Genomic DNA, 22,500 nt, shown 5'->3' on the forward strand with positions numbered 1-22,500 from the left:
CCTCAGAACGACAACAAGAAGTTGCACTCAAGGCTTTTTGGAGGCAGCCAAAGCACTTTACAGTGCAGGGGGCACGTCGTGACCCATCAGCAATGTGCAGCGCCCCTCTGGGTAGCCATCATGTGCCAGAACGGCCATCACACTCCAGTTGAAATCACAACCCTCTCAAAGTAAAAGATCCAGTCAGAACTAGGACCCAGCATGAATTTTCAGTCCCATCTGAGAATTGGCCCATAAATTGGCCTCATGTAGTCACAGCACATGTCATGTGTGGCAGGATTTGACAAGAGTGACGTGTTGAGACGTGTTGATGAGATGGAACTATGCTGTTGTACCTGGTGTGTACGGAGGGAGGTTTGAGATGGCCTTGACAGGGGGACTAAACCGGGCGCGGAACTGAAGGGTTCCGTTTGTAGAGTGTCAGCTGCAACATAGAGTTATAAGGTTCTATCTGCATTCTGAGTAGTTCAGAGATATTGAGCTTCAAAGTCTTAGAATTCCATGCAGTTATACTGAGAAGCTGAACAAACCTCTTTTGATATAATGTCCAAAAATGCATACAACAACAAGAAACACCTCACCTCACCTTTTTAAGGTGTCACAGAATAAAAATAACTCAATTTTGACAAAAATGTCAGATAGAACGTTATAATTCTAAGTGGATTAGCTTCTACAGGAACTGGCTACACCTGACATGATAACGGGTGCTTACATTTAAAAATTTAGACCAGACTTCTGAAACTGTCTCTACGCTCTGGGAACAGGTGCTTCAGTTGCGAACCCGGTGCAGTCTGGACCTAAGGGCGGAGATGAGGATATGAGCCAGTGTTTGTTAGTAGGCAGTATTACCAGGCAGCCATTTTATCCTGAATCTTTCAAATTAGTATCATGGTCAAGAAAATTCTCTCTATTTTTTATCTGTTTTTTTACTCTGTGTGTGAGCTCGGTAAGTGGTAGGTGGTTTCACCTGTCTGTCCCCTGGCTAGGCCTGTCCAGTGAAGTCTCAGACGTGTCACTGGTCCACACCACTGAGACAGACGCCAGAAGAGAAAGTGAGGCAGCGGTGCCGTCTAAATCTCGCCCCGATGCCCACGTCAGGTGGCAGGCAGAGCTGGTCGGTGCTCACCATTGAGGAGTTGGCAGCAATGCCAACCTAAATCTCGCCCCGATGCCCACATCAGGTGGCAGGCTACGGGACAGGGGCCACTTGTGCCAAGGTTGGCAGTGGTGCCATCTAAATCTCACCCTGATGTCCACATCAGGTGGCAGGCAGAGCCAGTCCCTGCCCACCAGTGAGGAGTTGGCATCGATGCCATGTTAACCTCACCCCAATGCCCACAGCAGGTGCCAGACCAGCAGGACGGAATCCACTTGTACCCCTTGAAGAGTTGGCACTGCTCAGATACACAGACACAGAGGACAGCATGAGGCGGTATTGCCATCTAAATCTCACCCCAATGCCCACATCAGGGGGCAGCATTGCCATCTAAATCTCACCCAATGCCTCTCTCTCTCTCTCTCTCTCTCTCTCTCTCTCTCTCTCTCTCTCTCTCTCTCTCTCTCTCTCTCTCTCTCTCTCTCTCTCTCTCTCTCTCTCTCTCTCTCTCTCTCTCTCTCTCTCTCTCTCTCTCAACACGCCCCATGCTTTTACACCTTCCGTTATTCTTTTTCTCTCTCTCTCTCTCTCTCTCTCTCTCTCTCTCTCTCTCTCTCTCTCTCTCTCTCTCTCTCTCTCTCTCTCTCTCTCTCTCTCTCTCTCTCTCTCTCTCTCTCTCTAAAAGCCTGCTCTCTCTCTCTCTCTCTCTCTCTCTCTCTCTCTCTCTCTCTCTCTCTCTCTCTCTCTCTCTCTCTCTCTCTCTCTCTCTCTCTCTCTCTCTCTCTCTCTCTCTCTCTCTCTCTCTCTCTCTCTCTCTCTCTCTCTCTCTCTCTCTCTCTCTCTCTCTCTCTCTCTCTCTCTCTCTCTCTCTCTCTCTCTCTCTCTCTCTCTCTCTCTCTCTCTCTCTCTCTCTCTCTCTCTCTCTCTCTCTCTCTCTCTCTCTCTCTCTCTCTCTCTCTCTCTCTCTCTCTCTCTCTCTCTCTCTCTCTCTCTCTCTCTCTCTCTCTCTCTCTCTCTCTCTCTCTCTCTCTCTCTCTCTCTCTCTCTCTCTCTCTCTCTCTCTCTCTCTCTCTCTCTCTCTCTCTCTCTCTCTCTCTCTCTCTCTCTCTCTCTCTCTCTCTCTCTCTCTCTCTCTCTCTCTCTCTCTCTCTCTCTCTCTCTCTCTCTCTCTCTCTCTCTCTCTCTCTCCCTCATCTCTCTTTCCTCTCCTCCTCATCTCTCTTCTCTTCTTGTCATCATCTCTCCTCTCCTCCTCATCTCTTTCCTCTCCTCCTCATCTCTCTCCTCTCCTCATCTCTTTCCTCTCCTCCTCATCTCTCTTCTCTTCTTGTCATCATCTCTCCTCTCCTCCTCATCTATCTCCTCTCCTCCTCATCTCTCTCCTCTCCTCCTCCTCCTCCACCTCCTCCTCATCTCTCTCCTCTCCTCCTCTCTCTCTCTCCTCCTCCTCCTCCTCCTCCTCCTCATCTCTCTCCTCTCCTCCTCATCTCTCTCCCTCTCCTCATCTCTCTCCTCTCCTCCTCATCTCTCTCCTCTCCTCATCTCTTTCCTCTCCTCCTCATCTCTCTTCTCTTCTTGTCATCATCTCTCCTCTCCTCCTCATCTCTCTCCTCTCCTCCTCATCTCTCTCCTCTCCTCCTCCTCCTCCACCTCCTCCTCATCTCTCTCCTCTCCTCCTCATCTCTCTCCTATCCTCATCTCTCCTCTCCTCCTCATCTCTCTCCTCTCCTCATCTCTTTCCTCTCCTCCTCATCTCTCTCCTCTCCTCCTCCTCCTCACCTCCTCCTCATCTCTCTCCTCTCCTCCTCTTCTCTCTCCTCTTCTTGTCATCTTCTCCTCTGTTGTTGTGGCTTTTTCTATCTATTTGTTTCCATATTTTTGCTTTCTCTGCCATTTCTCTCCTCTTTTATTGCTGCTCTTTCTTTCTTTCTTCTTTTCTTTTGTCCCCTCACCTCCCTCTCTTTTTTCTCCCTTTCTCTCCCCATTTCTCCCTGTTCATCACTCTTTTCTTAATCTTTCTCTCCCCATTTCTCCCTGTTCATCACTCTTTTCTTAATCTTTCACTTTCTCCATTCCTTTTATTCATTCATATCTCTGTCTATCAATCTTCTATCTTCTGCTTTATGTCTCTCCCTCCTCCGCCCATTCTCTCTCATCCCCTCCTCTCTACTCTTCCATTCTCTCTCCTCCCCTCCTCTCTACTCTTCCATTCTCTCTCATCCCCTCCTCTCCCCCCCCATCTCTCCTCCCCTCCTCTCTCTGTCCAAGCGCTGGTGACTCACCTGCACGGAGGGTGCATATCTGCCGTTCCTGTCTGAGGAGTTCTGGGGGGGGGGGAGTAGGAGCACACATGCCTTTTCTTTTCTTCTCTTCTCTCTTTTTTTCTCTTCTCTCTCTCTCTCTCTCTCTCTCTCAACACGCCCCATGCTTTTACACCTTCCGTTATTCTTTTTCTCTCTACATGTCTTTCTTCACACCTGCTCTGATGAGATGGGACCTTTTAGCACTTACAGCTGAGGCTGAGAATTTCTCTCATCCTCACTTCTCTCAGTCGTTCTCTTTCGCTGGTCAACTTTAAATTGATGTATTTATTTTGCGTCCTTTATCTATCTCTGTCTTCTCAGTTTGGGATTTGGACGATCTAGTTTGATCTGGTCTCACTGACCATCTCAGTGACTTTCTCTCTTTCTCTCTGCTTGGTCTCAGTGACCTGCTCTTCCTTCGTTCACAGTGATACATTTCATTTCATTTATTTATTTGGAATGAGAAAACACATTAATCAACGTTTTTGTAAATGTGCCAGTGTTAGCCAGCTGGCTAATTTCCAACTGCAGTCCTTTGGCAAGATTTTGTAATAACCATTAATCAGCAAAGCAAAAATGAAAATCCAATAAAGACAAGTCAATGGAAATCTGAAATCTTAAAAGGGGAGTAGTAATTGATGGTGTTTTCACCCCAGTGCTACCTTTATCATCACCCTCTAAAAAAGTATTTATTTCCAACATTCCGCCCTTTATCAAAGATGAAATCCTAACTGAATCTCTTTCCCGTCATGGCAAATTAGTATCACCGATAAGGAAGATAGCGATTTCAAGTAGCAATCCACTCCTTAAGCATATTGTGTCATTCAGACGTCAGGTGCATATGATTTTAAAGGATAATAAGGATATAGATTTTACTCTGAATGTGCCCATAGAGGGTTTTCATTATTTGGTGTATGTGTCCTCCTGTCAAATGAAGTGCTTTGGGTGCGGCCAGGTTGGCCACCTAGTGCGGGCTTGCCCCAGTATTAATGTTCCCAATGGTGAGGGTGCAGAAGCTAGTGGTGTTCAGGCAGAGGGAGGGGAGGAAGGTTCCTCAGCTGAGGTGAGCGTCCCGTGTGGGCCTACCCTTGCGGAGCCAGCAGGGGAAGATGCAGCCCAGGCTGAACCCGACACCCAGGCTGAACCCGAAAGCGTAGATTTTTCCCAGAATAGCGTAGCAGGGGAAGATGATCTGACAGATGGGATTGATTCAGATGACGAAGGTTCTGAAATGGAAGCTGAGGTTGAACCTGTTTTTAAAATGCCCCAAAAAGGTCAAAAGCGAACACAAATGGATGAGACCGTGAAGGCAAAAAAGAAACATCTTGAGGCCAAAATAAACCCAGCTTGGTAGAAAGTGATTCTGACTGTAGTGTGGATTGTAGTTTTACATGAGTGGTTACCCTACTCAAGAATACACTGTGCAGGACATTAAACATTTTCTGAAAGAAACGAAGCATGTTAGAAATGTTCAGATCGACAGCTTTTTCCTGATATTGAACAATTCATGGCCAGAACAAAGCAGTTAATTTCTGACGGGCTTTTTTTCTAACCCTGAGGTCTACCGTTTAACCAAGTTCCTCACTAAGTTAAATACACTTTTGGGTAAGGACGGTAAAATCAAAGAAGGCAGCACGTCCCAAGTAAGCAGAATCATGTGTTTAATCATGCAACTTTTTTTCTTTTTTTTTTTTCATTTGTTTTGACCATGGGTGATTTTCGTGTAGCTTCCCTAAATATTAATGGGGCTAGGGATCCCTTGAAAAGAGCCCAGTTTCGACTCCTGTCAAGTATTAAAAAGCCTAGGCGTGGTGCTCTTGCAAAGAGGCGCACAGTGATGCAAGGAACGCCGACTGATTGGGCTCTAGAGTGGGAGGGTCTTTCTCTTTTGAGTCACAACTCCAACGTTAGTGGGGGAGTCGCATGTCTTTTTTCAAAGAGCTTTACTCCCATTTCTTATGAAGTGGTGGAAGTTATAGAGGGAAGATTGCTAAAAGTTAGAGCTGTCTTTGAGGATCATGTTTTTGTTTTTGTTTGTGTCTATGCACCAACTACAGCAGCAGAAAGAGTGACATTTTTTTGAAACATTGTCTACTGTTATAGCTGGATGCAATAGTGATGAATATTTGTTTATTGGGGATTTTAACTGCACAGAGCAGGACATGGACAGGAATCATGTTGAGCGATATGCTTTCCATGAAAGCTTAGCCAATGTATGCAGACACATGACCTAAGTGATGTGTGGAGGAATTTTCACATGGATCAAAGACAATATACTTGGACTCATGTCCATAGTAATATGATTTCCTTAGCAAGGCTTGACAGGTTTTACTGCTTTAAACATCATCTTAATATTTTTAAGAACTGTGCTATTACTCCTGTAAGCTTTTCAGATCATAGTTTGGTTGTGTGCAGTGGGTTCCTGAGCTCAGTGAAGCCAAAGAGTGCTTATTGGCATTTTAATACCACTTTAACCCATGATAAGGAATTTAGAGATGTTTTTAAAGCTTTCTGGGATGGTTTTTGTGAATGCAAGACATCTTTTATCTCCTTACAACAGTGGTGGGATTTTGGCAAATTACAAATCCAACAACTGTGCAAACAGTACACTCGAAATATCACAAGTGACAGAACCCGGTCAATTGAAATGTTCCAAATTTCTCATTCCAAATAAATAAATGAAATGAAATGTATCACTGTGAACGAAGGAAGAGCAGGTCACTGAGACCAAGCAGAGAGAAAGAGAGAAAGTCACTGAGATGGTCAGTGAGACCAGATCAAACTAGATCGTCCAAATCCCAAACTGAGAAGACAGAGTTAGTAGAAATTCAGAATTTGGCTTACTCTACTGGGGATCATGATGACATTGACAATTTGGCAACCAAGAAGGGCGCCTTAGCTGAGCTGCTAGGTGTTAATGCACAAGGAGCGTTGGTCCGTTCACGTTTTCAGTGTGTGGATCAGATGGATGTGCCTTCAAAGTTTTTCTTTAGCTTGGAGAAGAAAAATGGCCAGAGGAAATGCATTCATTCTTTGCAATCTGAGTCTGGAACACTTTTGACCAGTGTGCATGATATTCGAAATAGAGCTGCACAGTTCTATAAAGATCTATCTGGGGAGCGAACTAAAAGCGGTGTACAGGCTGACAGTGTGTTCTTGAGGGGATTGCCTCAGGTTTCAGAGGGATCCTTGGCTGAACTTGATTCCGCTCTGACGTTGGAGGAACTGGAGAGGGCCCTTCAAGGTATGGAGTGTGGCAAGGCCCCTGGCCTGGATGGAATCCCCATAGACTTTTATAAGTCTTTTTGGTCTGAGGTGGGGGAGGATTTGCTTGCAGTGCTTAACGACAGTCTTGCTAAAGGACTTCTGCCCGTGAGCTGTCGTAGGGCAGTCCTCACGCTTCTACCTAAAAAGGGTGATCTCACTGATATAAAGTGCTGGAGACCCGTGTCGCTCCTGTGTAGTGACTATAAATTGTTGTCCAAAGCACTGGCTAACAGATTATGCAGGGTGATAGATCAGGTCATCCATCCGGACCAAACATACTGTATTCCCAGTAGATCCATTTTTGATAATGTTTCTTTAGTCCGTGATGTCATAGACATGGCTAAAATGTTGGGGCTTGATGTGGGTTTGGTCTCTTTAGACCAAGAGAAAGCTTTTGATAGGGTGGAGCACAGCTATCTTTGGGACGCGTTATATGCCTTTGGATTCAGTGAAGGCTTTATTCAGAAGGTCAGGGTTCTGTACAATGGTGTGGAGAGTGTTCTCAAAGTCAATGGTGGTTTAGGTGCTCCTTTTAAAGTTGGCAGAGGGGTAAGGCAAGGCTGCCCTTTGTCTGGTATGCTATACTCTTTAGCAATAGAGCCTCTTTTGCAGCAAATAAGACTAACTTTGAAGGGTGTGTCTGTGCCTGGATGTAATGTACCTCTTCGGTTGTCAGCCTATGCTGATGACATAGTTCTTCTTATTAGTGGGGGAAGGGATATAGAGATGGTTGGTGACATTCTTAAGGAGTTTGAGTTACTCTCATCGGCCAAAGTTAATTGGTCAAAAAGTGAGGCTCTATTGCTGGGTCAATGGGTGGAGGGAGTGCCCAGTCTCCCAGATCATTTGAACTGGAGGAAAGATGGTTTCAAGTATTTGGGTGTTTTTCTGGGGAATGATAAAATTATGGAGAAGAATTGGGAGGGGGCAGTTGAGCGGGTTAATGGAAGGCTTGAAAGATGGAAGTGGCTATTGTCAAAAATGTCATACAGGGGGCGGGACCTTATCATTAACAATCTGGTAGCATCGTCCTTCTGGCATAGACTATCCTGCGTAGACCCTCCACCTGACCTGTTGCAAAGAATTCAGTCTGTTTTGGGGAATTGTTTTTGGGATGGGCTGCATTGGGTACCTCAATCTGTTCTGTTTTTGCCTAAGGATGAGGGGGGGCAGGGCCTCATACACTTGCATAGTAGGACTGCAGCTTTTAGACTGCAGTTTGTAAAAAGGCTCTTGACAGGGCCTACAAATGTTGCATGGAAGTGTTTGAGCTGTGCAATACTGAAAATGGGTGGGAATTTGGGGTTGGACAAATCCTTGTTTTTGATGAGACCCAGATGCAATGGTGTTTTCAAATCTACCACCATTTTATCGTAGTTGCTTGAAAGTTTGGGCCTTGTTTAATGTCAAAAGGTTTGGTTCTGCAGTCTCCTTATATTGGCTCCTGAGAGAGCCTGTGGTTGGAGGTGCACGTCTGGATATCTCCTCAACCAATTTCCCTTCGCTTCAGAAGATGCTGTGTGGTGCCAAGATTGTCACTTTGAAAGATGTAGTTGACGGACAGGGCCACACTTTGGGAATAGGAGGGGGGCTTGCTGATTCCATGGGACTGAGATCACCGGGTTGTATCACAGCTCCTGGAAAAATGGCGTGCTGCCTGCACCTTGGATGAACTTAAGCTACTTGTGGACTATTGTTCAGGGGTGTGTCATCCTGACCAACTGGACCCTTTTCCTAGGCTGGTAATTGCACCCAATTTGGATGGGTGTACAGGTCCACTTTTAACATCTAGGAGCCCAAACACTATGTTGCTGGATATGGTCACGGGGAAACAGCTGTACCATGCCTGTGTAAAGGTGTTTAATAGGAAAGGTTTAGAGAGCAGGGCTGACACACCTTGGAGCGCTGCTCTCAAACTGAATAGTGGGGTGAGGCCTGAATGGAGAGCACTGTACAAACCACCATTGGCTAAGAGAGTGGGTGACTTACAGTGGAGAATTCTTCATGGAGCAGTTGCTGTCAATGCTTTTGTTTCAGTGATAAACACAAATGCTAGTCAGGAATGTCCTTTCTGTTATCAAAGGAAACTGTCTTTCATGCTTTTTCTTTTTTGTTTAAAGGTTAAAACCTTTGTTTTGCTAGCTACAAAGTTTATTTTGTGCGTTCAGTGAAGAGTTCTCCACAGAGATGTTTGTCCTTGGTTTTAAATATGTCAAAAAAAGACAAAATGTATGCAAACTTCTGAATTTTATCCTGGGGCAAGCCAAAATGGCTATTTATATCACAAGGAGGAATACGGTGGAGAACCTACCAGGAACTAATGTTGTTGTTCTGTTTTCTGCCCTGGTTAAAGCCAGAGTTTTGGTTGACTTCCGGTTTTATAAGTTAATGCAAAATCTGGAAACCTTTGAGGAGGTGTGGTGTACCAAACAAGCACTTTGCACTGTGATTGAAAATGAATTGCATTTTAGCCATCTTTTATAAAAATGGTTTTATGATCTTTTTTTTATATCTCTAATTTGTGATGACAAAGAGTGATTGATTGACCTGTTTTTGGTTTTGTAAAACTGGAATAAAGTATGGTTAAATCTCAATCTCTCTCTCTCTCTCTCTCTCTCTCTATCTCTCTCCCATCCTCTCTCTCTCTATCTCACACAGAGGAGCTTCGTGTCCTGATATTGTGAATGATATCCACTTCGCCATTCTTGTTAAGGGACTATTGCCACCTGTTGACTGTTGACTGTTACCACCTTTCAAATCTACTCCACACAATGTATATGTTATGTGATATTTGAAGATCTTATATTTATTTCCACACTGTAATAATGAATATCCATCTCTATCTCCCCCCCCCCCCTCTCTCTCTCCCCCCCCCTCTCTCTCTCTCCCCCCCCTCTCTCTCTCTGTCTCTATCTCTCTCTCTCTCTCTCCCCCCCTCTCTATCCCTCTCTCTCTCTCTCTCTCTCTCTCTCTCTCTCTCTCTCTCTCTCTCTCTCTCTCTCTCTCTCTCTCTCTCTCTCTCTCCCCTCTCTCTCCCCCTCTCTGTCTCTCTCTCTCTGTCTCTCTCTCCCCCTCTGTCTCTCTCTCTCTCTCTCTCTCTCCCCTCTCTCTCTCCCTCTCTCTCTCTCTCTCTCTCTCTCTCTCTCCCCCCCTCTCTCTCTCTCTCTCTCTCTCTCTCTCTCTCTCTCTCTCTCTCTCTCTCTCTCTCTCTGCAGGGACTGTGCACTATGACAGCTGCCTTCCTGCACTTCTTCTTCCTGGCGTCGTTCTGCTGGGTGCTAACGGAGGCGTGGCAATCTTACCTGGCCGTCATCGGCAAGATGAGGAGTCGCCTCATACGCAAGCGTTTCCTGTGCCTGGGCTGGGGTATGTGTGGGTCACACACACACACACACACACACACGCACACACACACACACAGACACACACACACATATATACACGCACACACACACACACACACACACACACACACACACACACACACACACACACACACACACACACACACACACACACACATATATACACGCACACACACACACACACACACACACACACACACACACACACACACACACACACACACATATACACGCACACACACAGACACACACACACACATACAGACACACACACATACACACACACACATACAAATGCACACACACACACACACACACACACACACACACACACACACACACACACAGACCATACAGACACATGTGCATTCATACAGTATATAGACACAAAAGTACAGGTCAATCATGGACAACCCTTTACTGATTGAAGGGAGTTTGTTCAAATGCAGCATTAGCATTAGCAGTGATTGTCCTCCCTGGCGAGAGAGACAGATGAAATGTCGCACGCTATTCTGAGAGACATCTCCCAGAAAAGCAACCAAAGTAATCATCATGCAATTACATAAGTGTCCTTTTTTGACATCCCACCTACCTTAAACTGCCTACCTCGGCCCCGTCGTTCAGTCATTTCCACCTTCAGTCTGTTAACATGTGTGTGAGTGTGTCGTGTGTTTGTGAGTCGATAATGGATGTTCTAATTGCCTAGAGAGGAAACTATTCTGGAGAGGATCTGTTTCAGATCGGAAGTAAGACAACAGAGGAAATTCAGCCAACATTGGTCAGCCAGAGAGTGTGCTGCTTCGTCTGTCACCACAAAACACACACACAGACACACACACACACACACACACACACACACACACACACACACACACACACACACACACACACACACACACACACACACACACACACACACACACACACACACACATACACAGACTCACACACATACAGACTCACACACACACTGTTTTTACAGCTAATATGGAGTTTGGACAGTCCAAGACCTGATGATTTCAGGACTCAAGAATACACCTCACTAGGAACCAGGCCAAACACGATGACAGAGAGAGATGCATGCTTACAAACACACATACACATACACACACACACATACACAGACCCAGGTGGACCAGGCCAAACACAGACAGACACATACTTACACACTCACACACGTTTACAAACACCCGGGAGCCAGGCCAAACGCAAAGACAGAGACACGTTTACAAACACAGATCCAGGTGGACCCAGGACCATCTCTGCACTTGACCCCAGCAGAGGTCAGCAGCCCTGCCTGGCAGGGCAACCTTGAATCTCTCTCCGCCAGCCCCCTCTGCCTCTCCTCCGCCCTGTAAAAAAAAAACGACAAGCTCGCGATGGAGCCGCATCAATGGAGCTCAATGGCCCTCGTACGCAGGAGCACATGTTAGCAATGTGTGCTACGCGATAAGAACGATGCGGGATAGCATCTGACTCTTCAGCATAGAGGGAGGAGATCTGGAGAGATATCCAGGCAATTACAAACCCAGCGCCTTGCACACACGGGGGGTGGGCCTTATCGATTGACCTATCAGATCCATTAATTCAGAGATGCCCTCGGCTGATAACGCGTCGGGATTGGCTCGGAGCATTCTGCGGAGCATCTCCGGGTGAGATAGATGTACAATCAGCAGGACCTGACTGAAATGCTCAACATCACTCTCACACACACACACACACACACACCCCTCTTGAGATAAAAAGCACAGAACACCTGACACACAGCCGTGGAGCGTATGGAGTGTGTGCTCTCCGCTCCCCCCTTCTCAGAGGTAGCTGTCTGGTTCCATAATTGTGTCTCAATTTGCAGAATTAATCAGTTCGTTGTTAATTACATGAATATTTCAAATGCAGAGTAATTAAGGGATCACACACAGTGGTGAGGGATAATTGATGGGCCTATTTAAAACATAACTACTTTACAGCTCTCACACACACACACACACACACACACACACACACACACACACACATACATACAGTACAGTATACATTAGTATACTTATAGACACACACACACACACACACACACACACACACACACATACATACAGTACAGTATACATACGTATGCTTATAGACACACACACACACACACACACACACACACACACACACACACACACATACATACAGTACAGTATACATACGTACGCTTATAGACACACACACACACACAAACTGGGAAGTTCATTGTTTCTGCATCTGGAGTTTAGTCAACAAAGGCCAACAAACTGAAATGATTAAACTGATCTGAGCTCTATGGGTGCAGTGGGCATAATGTTGTGTGCTCTAGGGTGCAGTGGGCATAATGGGCATAATGCTGTGTGCTCTATGGGTGCAGTGGGCATAATGTTGTGTGCTCTAGGGTGCAGTGGGCATAATGGGCATAATGCTGTGTGCCCTGTGGGTGCAGTGGGCATAATGTTGTGTGCTCTATGGGTGCAGTGGGCATAATGTTGTGTGCTCTATGGGTGCAGTGGGCATAATGCTGTGTGCTTTATGGGTGCAGTGGGCATAATGGGCATAATGTTGTGTGCTCTATGGGTGCAGTGGGCATAATGGGCATAATGCGGTGTGCTCTATGGGTGCAGTGGGCAGATCAGGACTAGATTAGTGTTATTTAGTTCCAGATCAGGACTAGATCAGTGTTATTTAGTTCCAGATCAGGACTAGATCAGTGCTACTTAGTTCCAGATCAGGACTAGATCAGGGCCAGATCAGAGCCAGGTTAGTTCCTGACACCAGGAGCACTCTGGGCACAGCTGTGCAGATAGTGAATTTGGCCACTGAAGGCCCTGCATCTGACCACACAACAAACAGTGTGTGGATCTCGCCTCAAAGTGGACTATGGGCATCCTGGCACAAACTGGTGCAGGTTTGTGGCCACGGACTGACTACAGTACTGATGCATCAGGCTTCAGGCAGGAAAGTGGCAGTGTATCTGACATGCCTGAGTCCACAGAGAAGACTGTGTGTGTGTGTGTGTGTGTGTGTGTGTGTGTGTGTGTGTGTGTGTGTGTGTCCATGGAAGAACTCTGGGAAGGGAAACGAACATGATATTAACATCACTTGCAGGCAATCACCAACCACATAAAGACACATAAACACACACACACACACACAGTAAACACACACACACACACACACACACACACACACACACACACAAACACACACACACACACACACAGTAAACCCACACACACACACACATACGCTAAAGACAGCCACGGAGCTTGGGTTCTGTTGCCAAAGGGAGAGGTTAAAAATGGAAAGATCTACAGAGAACTCCAGTAAGAGAGAGAGAAAGTGAGGTAGAAAGCAAGGGAGAGAGAGAGATGTGAGAGAGAGAAAGCGAGGGAGAAAGAGAGAGAGAGAGGCGGACCTGTGTGTGCTGTGCAGTCATTCTGGAAAGGGTACACAAGACTCACTCATGTGTGAGCTCTTCCTCCACTCATCTCCTCTCCCCTATTCTCCTCTTCCTCCACTCCTCTCCTCTCCCCTATTCTCCTCTTCCTCTTTTCCTCTGTCTTTTTTCATCCTTCTCTTCCATACCCTCTCCTCCTCCTCCCCTCCCCTCTCCTCATCCTCCTCTCCTCCTCATTCTCTCCTTCTCCTCCTCTCCTCCTCCTCCTCTCCTCCTCTCCTTCTCCTCCCCTCCTCCTCCTCCTCCTCCTCTCCTCCTCCTCCTCCCTCCTCTCCTCCTCTCCTCCTCTCCCCTCTCCTCCCTCCTCTCCTCCTCTCCTCCTCTCCTCCTCCTCCCCTCTCCCTCCTCCCCTCCTCCTCCTCTCCTCCTCTCCTCGTCCTTCTCTTCTCCTCTGCATGTTGTGTGTGTGTGGCCTGAGGCGACTGATGAAAGCTTGTTCCTATTTTCTCTCCCTTTGTTCTCTTGTGAATTGTGTGTGTGTGTGTGTGTGTGGGGGGTCTGTGTGTGATCCTATGTCCCTCTCTTTGTGACATTGTGACACTACAAGATGTTTTCGGATGTCTTCCAGAGTGAATCCTCTATTAGGTCTGTTAGGTCTTAGGTGTGGTTACACACACACACACACACACACACACACACACACACACACACACACACACACACACACACACACACACACACACATTGATGTGTCCGTCTTTGTTTGTGTTCTTTCTCAGGTCTCCCAGCTCTCATTGTAGCCGTGTCTGTAGGCTTCACCCGGGCAAGAGGATATGGCACCTCCAGCTAGTAAGTAGCGTGTGTGTGTGTGTGTGTGTGTGTGTGTGTGTGTGAGTGTGTGTATGTGTGTATGTGTGTGTGTGTTCCAGCTAGTAAGTAGTGTGTGTGTGTGTGTGTGTATGTGTGTGTGTATGTGTGTATGTGTGTGTTGTATGAGTGTGTGTGTGTGTGTGTGTGTGTGTGTGTGTGTGTGTGTGTGTGTGTGTGTGTGTGTGTGTGTGTGTGAGAGAGAGTGTGTGTGTACATCTGCCGAGCCATATAGCACATTTTCTAGAGGTTTTAACTCTGGTTGGATTTGGAGCGTAATGGACCATGCACTTGTGTATGTGTGTGTGTGTGTGTGTGTGTGTGTGTGTGTGTGTGTGTGTGTGTGTGTGTGTGTGTGTGAATGTGAAAATGTTTGTTTGAAGAACACATGTGTCAGTGAATATGATGTGTGTGAGTTTATGAGTATGAGCACGGTAGAGACTCCCAAGCTAAATGGACCGTGCCCGAACTGAAATCCCATAATGATCTGTGTTGCTGTGAGTCAAATGATGTATGATGAGACACTCATCTCTCTCCTTCTCTCTCTCTCTCTCTCCCTCTCCCTCTCTCTCTCTCTCTGTCTCTATCTCTCTCTCTCTTCATCTCTATCTTCTTTTTATTTCTATTCATCTACATTTCTCATTTCTGTCCTCTTTCTTTCTTTCTTTCTTTCTTTCTCTCTCTCTCTCTCTCTCTCTCTCTGTCTCTCCCTCTCTTCATCTCTATCTTCTTTTCTTTTCATTTGTGTTTATCTTTCTATTAATCTACATTTCTCATTTCTGCCCTCTTTCTTTCTTTCTCTCTCTCTCTCTCTCTGTCTCTCTCTCCCTTTGTTCCTCAGTTGCTGGTTGTCTTTAGAAGGTGGTCTCCTCTATGCGTTCGTCGGTCCAGCAGCGGTCATTGTGCTGGTAAGTGTGTTCTTTTCACTTCACTTTTTACGACGGGTCAGTGGGACCTTGCCATCCCATAATAAGTTAAGAGCCAGTCCTGTCTCTTTTGTGGCTGCTGCACTGTCTGTGCCTCTTTAGCATGAAATGCTTTGGCTGAGTGCATCTTCCTGCATCCAGTCCAGACGTCAGTGTTGGTGTGAGCTGATGACGGCAACAGTAGCAACAACAACACATCACATTTCTGTAGCGCTTTTCAAAATCACAGTGCTTCACAGACACGGGGGAGCCTCACTAACCCACCACCAATGTGTAGCACCTACCTGCCTGGTGTGTGTGTGTGTGTGTGTGTGTGTGGGTGTGTGTGTGTGTGTGTGTGTGTGCCAGAACGCTCACTACATACCAGCTTGAGGTGGAGAGTGAGGGAGTGAATGTATTAGCCAATTACACCGAGGCATGATTAGGGGGCCAGATTGAATGAGCTAGTTTGGGACGCGTTTGTTTCAATGTCAGTGATGATGTGATGGGCTGATAAACCTGCTGTGGTTTTGCAGGTCATTCTTTGTTTTATTTTCAAATAATTGTCTAGTGTTCTAAACAGTCTTCTGTAATTAACACTGCATTCGCTAACTAGGTTGTTGATGTTTCGTTTTATGTGTAGAAACCCTAAGTAAGCTACTGACGAGGTTTGGTGCTGTTTTGAATAACATTACTGGTTAAAAATTGCTATTTGGGAAGCGTTTAGCTTACTGCCCATAGCTACTCCACTGTTTGCGATTTGGGGCTATAGCATATACCAGGCCAAGCTCTGTAGTGGTTGATCAACGAAAATTACTGTCTCCACAGCTTATTTGATGTGTTTTAATGCAGAAAAACACCCTTGTGTAAATTTTCGCTGGAATACTTTGTCAATATGGCAGGCTCTCTATACACTTCATTGCTGATAGGGTCGTTCTTCTGACATACCCGTCAAATGACCACTGCACTCCATTTGGAGTAAACGTGTCCTTAAACTCAGAAACTGCAGGAAAAATAAACGGTGCAAAACGCTTGGAGACTGAACAAGCCCCTGTCCCAGAGCTGGTGTTTCCCTCAGTGTGTGTGTGTGTGTGTGTGTGTGTGTGTGCTGCTGAGTCCTCTGCCTCATGACACAGGATATTTCTTCATAAGCAGCAGTATTAGTCTTTTCCTGTTCCCAGAAGTCCTCCCTGACTCTCAGCACGGGTGATGCAGTGCTGGAGGTAAAAAGCCGCATTTAGGAGTCTATTGGTTTACAAATGAGATGATGCATTTCCTCTGGAGCTTGGAGACTTGTTGTGTATTGTATTGTTGCATCATTTTGATGCTAATAAGAGAGCTGCTTCCTATATTGTGCTGCCTTTACTATCTGGCTTTAATCCTGGTTTAAACAGCCTGGATTAACAGTGTGTGTGTGTGTGTGTGTGTGTGTGTGTGTGTGTGTGTGTGTGTGTGTGTGTGTGTGTGTGTGTGTGTGTGTGTCTGCCTAGGTGTTTCTGTTTGTGTTCTGTGCGTGTCTGTATAGAATATCGGTATGCATGTGTGCAAAAATACTTTAATGGGACTGTGTTTGTTTGCATGTGTGACTCATATTTCTTCAAATATGAATGTGTTTGTTTTTATATGCTTGTGTGTGTCTGTGTTTGTGTGTGCATGTGTGTGTGTGTCCCTGTGCGTGATAGTTTGTATGCGTGTGTGAGCGTCTTTCTAGCTCTTATGTGTGAGAGTGAGTGCGAGTGTGAGTGTTTGTCACACGTGTGGCCCCACAGAGGTGATTTGCATTTGTTTGTGTGTGTGTGTGTGTGTGTGTGTGTGTGTTTGTTGTTTGTGGATCACTTTGCTGTATCGTGATTGAGTTCAGCCAAACAAACAGCAGCAGATGAGTTGTGGGCATCTGGAAAGCCCTGCTCCCATCTCCAAGGGGAAACAAATCTAATTAATGGAAAAATAATTAATCTCGCCGATGGCACCAGACACACACACACACACACACACACACACACACACACAGAGCCAGCTCTACCTGATTGTCTTGCAGAAAGCCTATTGGTGGGTATGATGCCAAGCACTAGGTGCCAGGGGTCGCCTTGCTACATATGATGCCATACAGACACACACACACACACACACACACACACACACACACACACACACATAGCATCTGTGCACTCTGCTTTAAAGTAGAGAATGGATTAGATTGTGTGTGTGTGTGTGTGTGTGTGAGCAGAGGTGGGTAAGGGGTATTCTAGGAATGATGCTGATGGCTAGTTGGGATTACAGGGGACCTGCTGGTGTTATAAAATCATATATAAAATCAGATTGGCTTCCTCTGGATGCTACAAGGCTGCTTTCAGATATATACCAGTGGGTCAGGCTGTGTGTGTGTGTGTGTGTGTGTGTGTGTGTGTGTGTGTGTGTGTGTGTGTGTGTGTGTGTGTGTGTGTGTGTGTGTGTGTGTTTGTGTGTATGTGTGTGTTTTAGGCAGCGAGAGAGAGTATGTGGGAGATACAGTAGAGTGGCTTTGACTTTGCCAACTCCCTAGGACACTTCCTGGATATGTACTTCATTAATCCTCCAATCAGGCATCTCTGGGTTTTACCCACATCTCCCAGCAAGGTGCCACGTGTGAACGGAGACGCAGCTAAGGATCATGGGATTATCTCACCCCCACTGCCCCTTCCCCACCCCCACGACCTGCTTCTCGGAGTCCTAAACCCCCAACACCTGTCACCACTCGCCCGCTGACCCTGTTCGACCGTGCCAGGTCTTGGCCCGAGTCCCTCACCCCAGTCACGAGTCATGCTGTATCAGTGCGACACACTCTCACCTCCCACCGGCAACATGTGCTGGCGTGGCAAAGGTTCCCGCTGGAGTCTGTAGGTGTAGAGCCTGATACTGGTCGTAATTGAACCTGTGTGACACACTCTCACCTCCCCCCAGCATGATGTGCTGGCGTGGCAAAGGTTCCTACTGGAGTGTGTAGGTGTAGAGCCTGATACTGGTCGTAATTTAAACTGTGCGACACACTCTCACCTCCCCCCAGCAATATGTGCTGGCGTGGCAAAGGTTCCTGCTGGAGTGTGTAGGTGTAGAGCTACAGTGGGCTTCGACTTGGCCAGCTTCCCTCGCGGTCCGCGCGCGGGCTCACGTGGTATCACGCGACTTTAATTTGTATTTTTCCAGTCTCAAGTGAGCAGGGTGTCTCGTAAAAAGAAATGGAGCCTGGAAAACCCTACACAGACTTCACTACAGATTTTAGCAGACTGGTTTAGAAATAATTTAATAGCCAAAAATATGCCTGCCCTGCCCTAATAAAGAAATATTTGGTTAACTGCGAGTGAATCCCGTTTGCAGCCGTAGAAGAAACGCAGGACAAATTAAACATTCTGGTTTTCTCTGAGTGCAACGATGATAGACAGACATCATTTGGACAAAATATAGAGCATATCAACCTCCGTTGCTCAGCCAAATGCCTTCCTGTTACGTCCTGTTATCACGGAGTTACAGGCGATAAACAATTTTTGATGGTCACAAGTTTACTTCATTAGGGACTGTTCGGAGGAGTTTTGGGAGCATTAGTCCAAAAAGACGTGACCCTCCCTCGCCAGCAAGAAATTGTTCTATGACCCTCCAAAGTCACCGGGACCGAAACATAGCCTACCTGTCAACTTTTTCCGGGTTTATCACGTACTGTATTTTAACTGAAATCATAGGCCAGCTTGCAGATAGCCTACGTCTTTTTTATTTCATAGAAGGGCGGATGGATGTAACCGCGAGGACGGCAATGAGTTGTTAACACACATGAACCAAGACATACTGTATAGCCCAGCAGCAATCTATCTAAAATACAAAATATTAACTTTAAGTGTTTTACGATGTCTTTGTAAATTACGTTTAATTAAAAAGTGTTTCACTCGTCTCAGGTTTAAAGGGTAACCGTGACTGGTGGTCTATTTTAAGCAAAGGATGAAGCAGAGGTTGTTGTGAAAAGGAAGAGGAATTTTATTTGGTCCAGTAAACAATACACTTACAGCAGAAAAAGTAATATACATATAAGAAAACTCCACTGTACACTAGACACAGTAGAAGATAAACATGATACTAAAATCATGCTCTGTTGTTGGATTTTTGCATGGTCGTCTGGTCCAACAGCACGCAAACTCACGTCCGCCCAAACACGAGGAATTTGGATGCTGTCGTTGAGGGAAGCAGAAAAGGGCCAATGGAGACATCTGGCAATCTGACAATTCTGGAGAATCTCGTGCAGGTGTTGAGGCGTGCCTGGGGATTGCTCTCAGAGGGGTAGAGTGCAGGGTCTGTAGAGCTGTAGAGCCGACTGCAGTTGTCCTATCCCAGCTCTCATCTCTGCGATAGATAGTTCCCTCTGACTGGTCTCTCTCTGCCTCTGCGCCTCTTGTCGGAGGTTCTCAATCTCGGCAAGCAGTTGGTGTACACGGGCTCGTTCCGATGCAAGCTCAGCTGTTCTGGGCAGCTTCGGAGGTGGGTGTCCTGTAGAACGACTTGGTTTCCATGGTTCCTAGTAGTAGTCCTCGTAGAATGAATACTGTGAAGTCCTGGCATGAAGCCTATATAGGCCTAGGATATTATGAGCACGGACCCGCCCACAATGGTGGTTGCCAGGCACAGGGTCATAGGTACTCAATGGTGCTATTTCACACGCATTACGCATTTCACACCCTATAGCGACCCCCACTCACCAGGGCTAAGTGAAAGGTGTTAATAGCGTATTGACGTAGCCTAGGGTAGACTGAGTAGGCAGTTGAGACACTTTTGCCCACACAAAATCAAACAAAAAATAGATACTGAAAAGAAGTGATTTTCCACACGACATTCCACATGCCATTTCCTTAGCTTGTAGACTAAAATATTATCAATCAATAATACCCATCAGTAGTTTATATTTTCCACAATTATCTCATACACATAAGGTGCCACATAGGAGACACCTACAGTACCTGGTACAGTTGAGACACCCATCTTTAATGATGTATAGTTTACTAACCGTTAGTTGGAAAGTTGAATAAATAAAAACATAGCAATTGCAAAGTGTTGTAGTGTGGTTAAAAGGAATACATCATGAACAAAATGTGACACAGGAACAGATGGCGAACAGTAGCCTACAAATGGAATGTTCAAGTAGGCCTACGTAATAACACAATCCAATGTGTTTCTTAATTGTCCCCCGCTGACCACCTCACACATTTCTCTAGATTTTGCAACAACCTTACATGACAATGCCATAAAATATGCCAGTTTTTAAGACACAGAATAATGTTTGTAATGATACCAGTTACGTTTAACAGTAACATAAGTATAATGAGCTATTCATTGTCGGAGTTGCATGTTGAAAAGAAATTCTTACTTTGGAAAACAAACATTTGCCGATATCATTGGATGGGGGATACTTTATATTTTTTATACTGTTTATTTTTACGTAGCCTACAATGGCCTGTCACAGACGTGGGGAGCTCTTTGAAGCTTGGGATAATGTGGTACAGTTACTACAGCAACAGTATTTTATTTTACTTCTTATGGAGTATTTTTGTTTTACTTTTATAAAGGCTTTGTTTGAATGCTGTTGGAACAAAGTTGTTTATAAAGGCCAATATTTTACAGCATTGTACAATATATTCATCCAGTATATGGTATTATCTTAATATTCTGTCAAGTTTAAAAATGATGGTCGAAAGTGGGCCAGAGGTGGTGATCCGATATCTGGAAATCTGATCTCACTATGGGTTTGTGTTCACAATTTGGTCCCCCACTTTCAAAGTATCTCCTTTGCCCCTGCGTCTTGGTGATTGTTTACACCTGTATTTACAGTATTTAAAGCAAGTGTAAACAGGCTCATAAGCACCGCTCCGGAATGCAGGTGCTTATTTTATTATAAATTTAGAGCATACCCGGTAATTGCTTGCCCATACAGACTCAGGGACAGGTGTTAATAGCCTTGCCATACAATGGAGAGTCATACACAGGTGTTAATCACGTTAATTACACGTTATGCACGATGTAGCCTACATTCAAGCAATAATTCAATAACTTAAATTTAAATAATAATAATAATTCAATAATTGAGCTGCCTTGGCGGAGGTCTGTGCTCTCTCTGAGCGAGTGCGTCCTAATGTAGGCTAGCCCATCCTCAAAAAGCATTGACTGATGATAGTGGAGATAACGTGTTATCCCGAGGCCTTTGCAAGTCAGCATCTCCAACGGTAGTCTACCCTATTTAAAATATAAGTTTTCGATGTCCCAAACGGAGAGCCATACTTTACTGTTTTTAACGATCTCTATGCTACTCACCAAAATGTATGCATGGGAACATGGTGAAGTATCCAACTGTCGTGTGTTAAATTATTGTGATTACGAGCCAGTGGTTTTCAAACATTATGCGTGACTCGGACATCTAACGAAATGCAACAGGCTCATATCATCCTCGCATTCGCAAAATGAGGACATACATGAGACTGCTCAGATAATAACAAGTTGTGTCTCAAGTTTTGCACGGTTTTAATCAAGTTAAAGGCCTGTTTACCTCTAAAGGTTCTGCATTCTTTATTTTGCAATGAGCAGTGCTTTCCCTTTTGAATTGGAAATGCTCTGTGTCATGGTGTGTGTGGGTGTGGGTGCCCTGCCACCAACAACTCACCTTTCCACCTCTCCACCTCTGGCCTATTGTCCAGGAGGAGGAGGGGCCTGAGGCCTGGTGGCCTGATAAAAAGGCCTGGTTAGACACCTCTGAACCCTATCAAGTTAGTGTGGGCTAAAATTAAACAATATATTCGCTGTGACGCCAAACCCATGAACAAAGACGCATTGATATCTGCAATAGAGTTTTTTTGGCGAAACAGCCGAACGTTGCAATAAATACATAGACCATCTGGACAAAGTCATCAACAGAGTCATAGAACTGAAGGGAGAGGCATGTGATCTCCCCACGGGCCAATGGATGTACAAGTTTTCTCCTGTGCCTACAATATTTAATCCAGTGTTTTGTCAAGTTGCAAATTGCTATTCGTTTTAACAATTTTTTTATGATAGTATGAAGTACTTTTTGTATAGGCTACTATCTTAATTGCTTTATACTCAATACTTGACCAATGGCTATTGCATCTGTCTATTGCAAGTGAGAACGTGGCAGGTGATCTACTGTATAGGCCTCATAAAATAAAATAAACAGATTGCTAATGGCCTACAAGCTGATCTGGTGTCAGTGGGATCAGTAGAATACGGGGAATGTGGGCCGTTTTTTTGCGCGTCTGCA

At 45.5% G+C, this 22,500-nt stretch overlaps 1 protein-coding gene across 1 annotated transcript in view; it reads left to right on the top strand.

The window, feature by feature from the left end:
- adgrb2 (adhesion G protein-coupled receptor B2) overlaps positions 1–22,500 on the top strand; it is a 345,858-nt gene that overhangs the window by 276,370 nt on the left and 46,988 nt on the right. The window contains 3 exon segments of the mRNA XM_048230149.1: positions 9,882–10,032; positions 14,223–14,292; positions 15,152–15,218. Coding sequence (XP_048086106.1) covers positions 9,882–10,032; positions 14,223–14,292; positions 15,152–15,218 — 288 coding nt within the window.

This window comes from Alosa alosa, chromosome 20 (genome assembly GCF_017589495.1).
Source record: "Alosa alosa isolate M-15738 ecotype Scorff River chromosome 20, AALO_Geno_1.1, whole genome shotgun sequence".
NCBI classification, from domain to species: Eukaryota; Metazoa; Chordata; class Actinopteri; order Clupeiformes; family Clupeidae; genus Alosa; species Alosa alosa.